Source organism: Phoxinus phoxinus (assembly GCF_949152265.1).
Source record: "Phoxinus phoxinus genome assembly, chromosome: 11".
In the NCBI taxonomy this organism is placed as follows: domain Eukaryota; kingdom Metazoa; phylum Chordata; class Actinopteri; order Cypriniformes; family Leuciscidae; genus Phoxinus; species Phoxinus phoxinus.
In genome coordinates this window covers 9,531,996-9,544,184 of record NC_136886.1, presented here as the reverse complement: position 1 = coordinate 9,544,184, position 12,189 = coordinate 9,531,996, and the positions used below count along the sequence as shown (strand labels likewise).

Below are 12,189 nucleotides of genomic sequence, written 5' to 3'. Positions count from 1 at the left end.
AAAAAAAATCATATTTAGTGTTCTTGACAGAAGAGAGTCATACGGGTTTGGAATGACTTGAAGGTGAGTACATCATAACAGAATTCACTATTCCTTTAAAGCTCAGTGCAAATTAAACGTTCAGATCTTTTGGTTTTGGTTCCATGAATATGGCTAATAATGTAAGATTAATGAGGTCAGAATCGTCAGCAGTGAGCTTTTGAGCTAATCCTTGTCCTACCATTCACTGCTCTGAGGAAATTCTCTCGCTCTCTTTTCCAGCCCTCTCATGGGGCTACAGCTGGGAGCAATCATACATTGGTGGCCTCATTTTGCGTGTTTGTGGATTGGGGGGTGTTATTGGGGGTTGGTGGGCAGGCAAAAATCGTGCAATGTATTGAAGCTTACTTAAAAAGGCGGAAATACATTTGAACTGAGAAGCGTATGCCCCCCTTTCTCTTTCCACTACGGTTCCTGATTTGGCACTTGATTCCTTCCCCTGCTTTTCCGTCAGGAGATAAGCTTGAGCAAGCCACCCCAGACTGGATTAAAAGCTCTTTGATAAAGCAGTATCGAGCTTGGCTCATATAAAAAAAAAACAACACTTTCTTGAATGAATATTGTGGCAGGGTGCGATTGTATGATTATGTTTCATGGCTTGTGCAGCTATAATGAAGCTAAGTGTGAAGTGATTTTGAACCCCACTCATACTCTGTGTGGGTGTTTTTAAATACAAAACGGATAACCGCTTATCACTTCTTAGCATAGGATTAGAGATCTTTAGATCTCTTGCATAGCCTTAAAGGTTAGAAAAGACACAATAATTCAAAATCAAAAATGTATCACTCTTTTGTCTATGTACATATTACATATGCATATACTTGGATGCTTCTGCACATTTTAATTTGTAGTACTACACATATAAGCTTGCACTTCATACCCATGAATTATACACGCATATCCCTTACGAAAAGATACTGCAGGTACCATGATACACTGGTACTGCCACAGAAACCCTACTTACTCATTCACAATAATTTCTCTTTTTTTAATTCTTTCTGACTCAGCTTTGAAATACTGAGAGGGTTCGAGAGGGTTGTTTACAAGGATCCAATATGTGGAGATTAAGAACAACACTGCTCAGTTCTGACTGGAAACCTCTGAGGATCAGTCCGTTTTGTGGATCAATAGCACTCGATTGAAGCTGCTTATCATGTGTGTTTGTATTTATGTATGAGTTACTGCAATATACCTGGTAGAATTAGTGTCTAGAGTGATGTGAAATAATAAAAGCCTTATCTTTTATTTTTTAAAGGGTTTTTATCAAAAACAGTGAACTCGCTTTCATCTTGTTCCAAACCCATATGCATGTCTCTCTTCTGTAGAAAATGAGAGTGAGTAAATAATGTTAGAATAGTGAGAAACTCTTTTATTTGTTACATTTTTAGATGTACTGCAAATGTAAAAAATAGTTAAACAAATCTATATAACCTAACGAAAAAAATTATAAAACCGTGCACAATCAAACTCACAAACCAAAACCATGAATCTTCACTCAACTCAGATGTACTAAATTTAAGAAAATGCTCAAATTCCTACTTAAAAAAACAAAAAACAAAAAAAAAACCCTGGTGTTTTGAAGCAAACTGTTACTTTGCAGTTGTTATTGAAACATCACAGGCAAGTGTTTACAGCCAAGATATGATAAGAACTTTATTTAAATAGTGTTATTGTGCCAGAGGCTTTCTGGAGACTAAACTGGCCCACAAAAAGGATATCACCAAATTCCAGAAGCCCTTCTCTCCTGTCACAAACAATCACGGCACAACGTGTTGTGTAGCTCGCCCAAGGCGGCTGTCATGTGGTAAAACAGCTGACTATATATTTTCATAAGCTGTAAAAGGCTTTCCATTGGCAGATAAATATTTTAAGGTTACATAAGAAGAAAATCATATGTATGGTTTCTGTACAGATTTGTGTTTCTGTAGTTGTATAAGTGTTTGTGTTCACTGTAGGCATGAGATTCTATTTATGACTATTCTGAGGACATGACGAACGTAATGACTTGCAGTTAATTCAGTAAAACAGTTCAGCGGATCAAGCACCACTCTGTGAGATTCTGTGAGTTAGTCGCTAGACTTATTCAGACTGATAACTAATAAGCTGACTGATTTATGAGTCTATTTGACCCGTTCATTTTACCAGAACTGGCTCAGTAGCCTCTAAAATAATTGGTTTTGGTATTTACTTTTGTTTAAATGGAACAAGCAGATTTAGAAACAGTTTTTGATCTCCAGCCCTAGTCGAATGTGCACTACAAACGTCTAAAAAAACTTAAGTATGTCTTGGCATTGCACTCTTGTTTCAAAGGCTTTGAAATTAGATTAAGAGTTCTATGTGATCTTTGGCCCTTTGTATGGATTATAGACCATGAACATTGAAAAAAAGCAATTGGAGAAATGTGATTATGAATCATATGATCCTTTATTCAGGCCTTGATTGTAGAGCCGGAGCTGTGCTTTTGATCTTTTTTCTGAATATTGAAAAGAAAAAGTATAAATGCGGGCCAGAGAATGTCTTTCTGCATTTTTGGATGAAAAAAGGTGATTTCTAATCTCCAGATCTACCCTATGGCCTTGTGCTACAATTGGCAGTTTCAAAAGCAGGGGCAAAAAAAAAAAAAACATCTTCATAATAATTTTGCACAGTTTTTCGTTTTTCAGCTCAATCTGAAAGCACATTCTTATTTCCTTGCTGCGGCCGTGGTCTGTCACATTGCATTAAACTCCTTCCTCTTCCTCTTCCTCATTCTTGAAGTGCAAATCTTCTGCATATAAAGTTTATCTTTAAGATGAAGCTATGCATGAAGAGATAGCGCTGCTTATTGAGTGTGTCTGACAGTGTGAACTGGAATGCATTTGTGTTTTGCAAGTGACATGATATTCTCTCTTTCTTTTTTTTTTGCGGTGCGGCACAGTTATCTCCAAAGCAGCAAACTTTAATCTTGTGCATTGGTAATATCTGTGCCTGGGTAATACATTTTGTTTGTTTGTTTGTATGTATGTGTGCGATGGCAAAGCTGAATTTTCGGCAGCCATTATTTCAGTCTTCGGTCTCACATGATCCTTCAGAAATCAAACTAATATTCAGATTTAGTGGTCAAGAAAATTCAATTTCCCCTTGAAAATGTTCAATATTGAAAACAGTTGTTTTCTTTCAAAGGTAACCTGAAAATGTTTTGATAAAATGTGGTTGAAGTCAAATTAACTGCTTAATAATACATGTCAAAATATTACATAATGTCCATATCAACTTGACAGTAACAATATCAATAAAGTCATTTTAAAAATCAGATCTGGTACAAATAGCGCCTTAAAGATGAAGATTTTAAAAATAATGTCCGCTTTCAAACAGCTATTTACACTTTTGGAGGAACTTTAACTTCTTATAGATGTCTTTATATTTATATATATATATATATATATATATATATATATATATATATATATATATATAGGCTATATAAGCAGTGTTTGTTTTTGGTAAGCTTGTCATTACCCCAAAGATCAGCATTAATAAGGTGCTGGTTGGCATATGCTTCATTGTTTACTGTTTATCCTTATTTGAGGGCAGATTACAGGGCTAATAACGTTCGCCACATGCAGCAGGGAGATATACGTTCCTCATTAGTAGCGATTAGCATTTCACTAACTCTTGCAAGAGGCCACACTTTGATGTTCTCCCCCTAGTCCAAATACTCTCTGAAATAATTGACTTTGCTCCTTGTGTCGTTTATCCAAAGCCTCTTCCTGCTATCTCTCGGCTTTTCAATACTCTCCACTCAGTTATTTTTTTTTTTGCACTCTTGTTCTTGAGCTTGTTGATTGGTTAAGGAGATAGGACTAAGGAAAGAAGTGAAGGGTTAGCACAGAACACAAGCTTATGGTCCCCAAAGCTGATTAATTTCAAGCTAGGACGATTTCTGTCTCAGCGCCATTACTTTTAGCAGTGTTAAGGTATTAAGTGATCAGTGTACTGTCAGGTGTGTGTACTGTATGTGTGGTGTGAGGGACTGAATGGATATGAATGAAATAGTATGTTTAGAATGTAAATGTAAAAGTGTACTATTCGTTTTTGTGATCAGGCTTACTCAAAATCAGATTTTCAACGGGTGGACAATAAAACCCAATCATATATTAGGACCGAAATATGATCATTGGGTGTGGGCTCCTATAGTAATAACACCCTAGTAATGCCCTAGCACCAAACCAGAACACCCTAGCAACTGCATAGAAATGTGCTGACGAAGACTAGCAACCACCCACTATATCCTAGCATAATGGTGATGAGTTTTGTATGTTTTTGTTAATGTGAAAATTAAGAGAATCACATCATTTTAAATGTGTGTCTCCAACAGTGGACAATAGCAATGAGGTTGACTGGCTGCCAAAACACAATTTTTGCTGACAAAGTCACTAATAGTAATTTAATATGACTGCATTTGTTAGTTTTTTTCAGAAAATGATGGCTTTAAACAGAAGTTATGTGCTCAGCATAGGAGAATATTGTACAGGCATTGTGAATTTTGTCTGACAATCTGACAATTATGGGCAAACGAGATGTGATTTGGAGAACGAATCATTTCAGCTGGAAGGGAAGAAATGCAAAAAAGCAAGTAAACCAACCAATCAACTCTCAGCATTATTTAACATTATTATCCCTTTCTCTGCCCTTTTAGGAAAGAACAACACCTTCTCTCTTCAGTAAACTGCTGGTATCTGGTTTTGAACCAGACTCGAAGAGAAAGTAGAGATCACGCCACACTTAACGACATTTACATCAACAATGTCATCGTTCGCCTGGCTCAGATCAGCGAGGACGTCATCCGGCTCTTCAAAAAGGTCTGTATCTACGACACACTTCATCTTTTCTCACATCTGTTTAAAAACCATCATCTCATGTGCACTTTCAGCTAATAGAAGTCCCTGTTCTTTTTTTTTTTTTTGTCCGGCTCAGTGGTCTAATTAAATGAGTCATATGAATTGCATTGCTGGATTCAGTATTGCATCTATATTGCTTTGTTGTAGACTGCATTGGTTTTAATTGGATATACAGTACATTGGCAACACTTTATTTTGATATAGTCCACTTTAGACATTCTATGAGTCAATGACATTCTAACTATGAGTAACTTTACAACTAAATGTCAAATATCAGTCATTAGAGTAATAGCAGATGGTCTGCTAACACTTTATTTTGAAGCTCCACCAACAGACATTCTACTGATTATAAGTAACTTTGCAAGTACATGTCAACTTATTCCGCTTACCCTAACCTAACAGTTTACTAAGAGTACTACTTTAATGAGAGTTGGTTGACATGTAGTTGCTAATTGATGAGAGTTAGTTGACATAGTTGCAAAGCAACTTATAGTTAATAAAATGTCTAAAGGGACTATCAAAATAAAGTCTATGGGTTAATCATTCATGCAAACAAGATGAGTCATCTAATTTGTTGGGTCTGTTGTTGCTAAAAGTTTATTTTGTGGACTTTTAGGAATGCACTAGTATATAGAATTAAATAAACTAAATGCCATAAAACTCAATTTTTTTAACAAAGTTTTTCTAGCAAAAGGTCTACTGGTAACATAGAACTTTTCCAAACGTGGGAAGCCGTAACACCCTCCGCTGCTCCAAAATCATTATGTATTCTTTCACACACACAGGTGACTTCATACATTTGCATGCATTTTCTTGGCAGGCATTCTTCTAAGCACAGCAACGTTTACCTCCTACCTTCTTGCTTAGCTGTTGTAAATTTTAGGTTGTGGATTTTAAATGCCTGCGTACGTTGTATACGGATGGTATGCGACAAAATGAATGGGCATGTCTAAATGCATGCTGTCTCACAGTGTGACTACTGCCTATTTATGCACATCCTCTCAGAGTAAAAGTCATACTGTGGTGAGGAGTGCCGCCACTGGCTGTATTCTCCGTGGTGTGACTTCTAGGCTATATGAGTTGGAACGATGTCAACACATAGCCTGGATTCCTGTGGTGAAATCCAAACACTACTAGCATGTTTACACCTGGCTGCTTTTCCTGTAGGTGAGGCCCTGTGCTTCCAGCCACCATTCATAGGAGAGTGGTTCAGTGAGGTGACTGTGAACCAATAAAACACACTGAGAGCACCTTGGGAAAGTGTTAATTGCCTGCAGTGAGTGTACTCAAGGTCACATAAGATACCTTACTCTGTATGAATGTATGCTTGAATGATGCTGTGATGTGACAAGGCTCAATTCAGTTGTATTTATAAATAGAGCTGAGTATACATCATATTTTGTATCCAATTTGATTCTGATTCACAAGCTTTCAGTTCGATTCAGTTTTGATTTATTTGATTTATTTCAGTTATAATGCCCATTTTGCTTATTAAAAAATTAAGTCTCTCACAACGAATACTGTTAATAATACAGGGAACCTAAAAAAAATAAAATTATGATCACGATTCATTTGTAAGCAATATCAACATCAAATTGATATGTGGATATAAACTGAAGACACCTTTAAATTGCATGTCTAGTGAAAAAGTATTATACATATATGAATTATAAACTAAAATTTCACTTTAATTTTGTGAGTTTTGTGAGACAGAGTTGAGACTGTCTCTATAGAGTAATTTGTTCATAAATGGAACATCACTGGTTGTGTTGTACAGTATGTTTTTGATTTCACCGAAAGGAATAGATTTGAAAGAGTTAATCAGAAATTAGATTTTTTTTTTACAGTCACGTTTATAACACTGTGGCAATAAATACTCTGAGGTATTTCTGTTCAAATTCATCCATCACTTAGCTGAAGCTGACGAAACTATTTCGAAACCAGAACGAACGTTTTTCCTATTAACATTTTTGCATGTTGTTGAGACTGTGTAGTTCATGGTAATATTATTTAAATGCCATTCTGCGATTAAGGACATTTTTGTTTAGTTTTGGTACTGTTGCACAGTTGAATCACTCCTTGATGTCCAATGTAAAATATGGGTCCTGAGGTCTAGCAACATGAGTCTGCCATCTGGAATGATAATGAATAGCCTTCCTTACACCCTTAAGCTCTTATTTGAACCTTCTCTTTATGTGTTTGGGACATTCAATAGCAGTTAGTAGACACTAACAGCAGTTTTGTCCATGCCAAAGGTTTCCAGCACACATTGAGGAGAAACCTAGACCTGAGGTCAGCGAAACCTTTCACTGGTGAGGATGTATGAGCAGCAGAGACAGCTGGGAAACATGTACTGTAGCTTGACAGCATTTTTACGGTCTTACGTTAGCGTTACCAGTGGCAAGATACTGCAGTGTGTCAGTGGCTTTGGCTCTTTCATAATGTTGCATCAGAGGTATTCACCGAGAGCTCTTCCTATATATTCTATGCTCTTTAATGTATGCAATAATACTGTTTCTCAGTCTTGGGCTGATTTGGTTCAACAAAAGCATGAATTTTCAATTGGTTTTGTGGGGAAGATAAAGATAAAGGGAACACCTCATTATCTGACAAGATATAGGGCCAGATTTACCAAACAGGTCAAATAAGCGTGAGAGCACAATCCCATAATAGAGCCGATGGGAGTGGAAAGTTCTGCGTGTGATCTACTGATGACACACAAATGAAAGAACACAGACACAGCCGGATCATTTCCATAATGACCAACTAAATCAAGAGCAGCGCAAATTAGCGTCTGGTTTAAGACGTGCTTTTTGGGGGGCGGTAAATATTGGCACAAATACCAGTTAATTGACTAGCAAACCTTTGTAAATCACCTTGCATGATTCTTTTAAATACTCTCCTTACATACATTGTGTGTCTGAAAGGGAAACTCCTACAAATGCATATGCAATAAGGTCAGTCACAAAAGTAACTGTCCATGGCCTTTCAGCGTAAATTTTTCACTGCGTGTCTTTAGTAAATCCTGACAGTAGTTTTTTAACGCCAAAAGAGGGTTTGTGCTGACACAAGCTGTTAGTAATTCTGGCCCATAATGTCCTATCTTTTGATCATTTAAATTCTTTCTTTTTTTTCACTGAACCTATAAGCTAGGCATTTACCCGGAATATTTGATTTTTTTTAAAAGTTATATATTTTATATATTTTTTATTTGACATTTAGAGGATATTTGCTGTCACTCATATACATCTTCTCATGTAAATAAAAAACTTTGATAATAATAATTTTTTTTTTTTTAAACACTAATAAAATATTCTTAACTGTAATCTTTATCAATATTAAAATGAATATACATTTTTTAAACTATGTTTTAGTGTTGTAATGCCTAAATTCACCTGTAAAAAATCTTTGATTTTATTTATATTTTTATTTTTCAATTTACCTAGTCCTAGACCAATCATTGACTAAATTTATTGGTTTAATGCAATAACATGAAATACTTATTTTTACTGTAAGTGTTTAATTTTAATATTGTACAGTACATCCCTCAATTTGTACATTTCTCATCAAATTCTTTAAAAATACTCTAAGCTGTTCTATCCATATCCATATACAACAATTGTCTAATTTAAAAAAAATTAAGTTGATAATTTCATAAAACACAATTGACAGCTCAAATAAGTCTCCCGAGCAGTGAAAGAGCAACCTCTGGGGAACATTATTTCAGCAGTTTCACCTGTTGTTGTTGGTTGTGTGTTTATGATTTGCTTGACGACTTATTTTATTCAGCCATTTCATCTCTTTCATCAGATGCTATGCAATCTTGAATCTACATGTCACCTAAAGACAAAATCAATACATATGCATGCTTATCCCATTAGTGTGGATGACTAGATTTGTAAATTGGTTGCAGTGATAAGTGTGTATGTACACATTCATGTGTAGAGAGAGAGATTATTTTGGATCCCTAAGCACAGGCCTTGACTATACTCATGCTGTAGCCTTTATTGATCGCTGAGAATTATGGTCCATTATGCTTTGCGAACATAAAAGGGTTTCAGAGGGCTACTGGCGTAATTCATTCAAGTAGACTGGGATCATGCTCACTCGCTATGTGCATTTTCAAATATGACAGCCTGCATCAAAATGTTACAAAAATGTTATTTGTGCATGCAGGACAGATCGTTCCAGTAGTATTATTTATATACTATTATAGTATTCATTAATCTTTTGAGTTGGCTTTTATTTGTATGTTTATATTTTGTTATGTGCTTTTAGCCTAGCTAACGCCAGACCCAATTCTCGTTGAGACTTGGGTCTGGGAACCACATGTTCATTTTCTCGTATTTGAGGCGTGGTTTACGAATGCCCGGCGCCGTTTATTGGGTGCTAAGAATGTCTATCAAATGCGCCTGTACGTAGCTCATAGCCAATCGTTTCCATTATACCAGATGATGTATGTAGAGCGACAGAAATTAGACAAGGAAGAAGACGATGGGTAAGATATTTTTTTGTAAACAATGACGTTCAGCGATTATTGCCGGTTGTGCAAGATAAACATGAGGGTCGAAGATATTTATGGATATAAACAAACTGCTTAATTGTGTCGCATAGATGTCGTCATCGTCTTGCTGCTCCCTCCCCGTTCTGTGATTGGTTCCCTAGATGAGGCGAAAATCTGGTCCATGGTATCCAGACTGCCTTTCAGCGTGAATAAAATCGCGCTGCGCAAAGTCAGTATGGGGAAACCCAGGCTAATGTGCTTTTGTTTTTTATTAGCTTTTGTATATTTCTCTTGAGCTTTGATTTATTTTTATTTCAGTTTTAGGTACTCAAACTTTAGGTAGTTGCCAAGGTAACATTTCTAAACTTTTTTTTAAGTTTAAGTTTTTCCATCTAATATTTATAATTTTATACTCCATTTCAATTATCGGAAATTATTTTTAAATATTTTGTTTTAATTAACAGTAACAACACTGCTCTTGGACAGTTGATCTTGAACGGGTGTTTTACACACTATTTGATAACCTTTTTATGTTTTGTTTACTTTATGTACATTTTGTCATCTGAATTTTTTGAGGAAGCACTTCTTTTTATGAAAAAAAAGTGTGCTTGCAGTGAACAATTTCCAGCTTCCCTGGAGTTCTTGCCCTCTTGTTTCTGCCAGATTGTCTCACTTACTTTAGAGTAAATGCAGTATATTCTCTTTCAGGTGTGCGTGCGTGTGTTCATGTGTGTGTGTGTGTGCGTGTGTGCGTGTGTGTGTGTGTGTGTGTGTGTGTGTGCGTGCATGTAAGCAGGAGTAGCTTAGCTGTGTGGGAGGAGATACAGAATGTTTTCTTCCCCACCTAGAGTTGTCTTCTTTCCCGTTAACTTGTTTATAGCATTATTAAATTATTATTTCACCACAGGAATGCATAAGCAATTTTCAGTGTCACAGTCTTCATGTGTCTGAATCTGCCTGGTCCCTGTCTGAAGAACTGTTTACAAAAACGCAGGAAACAGTGCTGCAAAGATGAGTGATCAATTGAAAACATGAGCCTTTTTGGCATTTTGCGGCAATATAGTGCGGTCACCATACATTGAGAAACATGAAGCCACTAGCCTGATGCTGTTATTAGATTACTGCATACTACACCGTATGTAGGATATAGTATGCAGTATGCTTTATTTACTAAGTTAGTAGTAGGTATTTCATCAGAATTTCCCATGCATAAATTGTTACAGCTGGCAGTATACTGTATAGCAGAAATAATATTAGAGAGTAGTATAAAACCTATGCTATTCTGCACACATTCAAGCATAACCATAGAAAAATGTGAAATAATAAAATACTCTTTCAATAAGACTTTTTGCTATGTGTTTTTTTTACTTGCATTTTGGATGTTAGTCAAGTATGTTTGTGACTCTTGGCAGGTCGGGTAAAAAGAGCGGGTATTTGTGCCACATAAACCAGTCTATAAAATGGGAAAACATCTTTAATATGACACCATCATAAAACTTGCACGTTTTTAATGGAACTGAACGAGCTGAATGAGTAACTTTTTGTTGTTGTTTTAAAATCGGTTATTGAGTTTGACTAATTTGTGACCCGTTGTGTATTTGCAGAGTAAAGATATTGGCATTCAGATGCACGAGGAGCTGGTGAAAGTGACGAACGAGCTGTACACTGTGAGTATAATGTCTCTCAATCTCTCTCCCTTTATTTTTCCTTCTCTCTATTTTTCTCGCTCTCCCTCTGAATGGAGCTCTCACCCGCTGTGTCCTGCCATGCACCATGGAAACGCTGACTCTCCGGCCAAGAACAAAAACAGTTTGGCAGTGCGACAGTTTGAAGAAGAAAGAAACTGTTGCTTCACATAGTTTTCTATTAAAGGATGGGAAACCGAATCAAGGGATTTTTTTTAGTGAATAATGAAAGTGGTACTATTTGTGATTGTTGTAGCCATGGGAAAATAGTTGATTGGTAGAGACGCCTGTTCCACGCCTTTTTAAGCTTCATAGTAGTCACTTCTTCAAACGCTTCCACATTGCATTTTAATTTGCTTTTGAATCTGGGTCATTAGGAGCTGAAATCCTTCTTTGATTCCATTGCTTTAGTTTCTTTTACATCAACCAAAATTATTTTTTTTCATTCTGGATGAAACCCAAGTAACCTCTGCAGAGGAGCAGGCTGAGATTAATGTTGTCACCCATGACAAGACATCAGAGAAGATTCTTCTCCATCGCTCGACCTGTTCCAGATGTCCCTTCTGCATCTTTATGCAGGTGGCATAGTAATATGTCTCCCCTGTATCCCTGAATGGAACTAGCTACAGTATAGCTCTTATGGTCATTCTCCTGTTGTCTCATCTCTTGACTGCGGCTGTTCATTACAGTGTCAAACAAGTCTAAAATATGAATGTCCTCCACCTACCATAAGATCTAAAACTATAAATAACCATTCTGAAGCCATTGTTAAAATACTTAAGAGCACAAACATAATACTTATGAATCCGAGAGTGTTTCTTCCTTTAAAATGTTGAAACGTTCTAATATGCGGTATGGGATCTGCTGCTCTGACACTGATGTGTTTCAAGGTCACTGACAGGAGTGTAATGTATCGCTGGAGAAGACATGAGAGAGGATCATTATCCTTTCCCTGCCACTCTTCTCTTTCCTCTCTTTTCCTCAAATTGTCAGAATACCGAATCCCTGCAGAAAGATCTAAATAATTATGTTCTGCGTCATTGTTGTCACAAAATATTTAGTGTGTAATTTTTCTGCTAAC

At 36.4% G+C, this 12,189-nt stretch overlaps 1 protein-coding gene across 4 annotated transcripts in view; it reads left to right on the top strand.

Annotated features, from left to right (window-relative positions):
* The window catches only part of srgap3 (SLIT-ROBO Rho GTPase activating protein 3), a 107,490-nt gene that overhangs the window by 39,690 nt on the left and 55,611 nt on the right, over window positions 1-12,189 (top strand). For all 4 annotated transcript variants that reach the window (XM_079629023.1, XM_079629022.1, XM_079629021.1 and 1 more), the window contains exons 3-4: window positions 4,718-4,880; window positions 11,028-11,090. In XM_079629023.1, coding sequence (XP_079485149.1) covers window positions 4,718-4,880; window positions 11,028-11,090 — 226 coding nt within the window. The remainder of the gene's footprint in view (window positions 1-4,717; window positions 4,881-11,027; window positions 11,091-12,189) is intronic.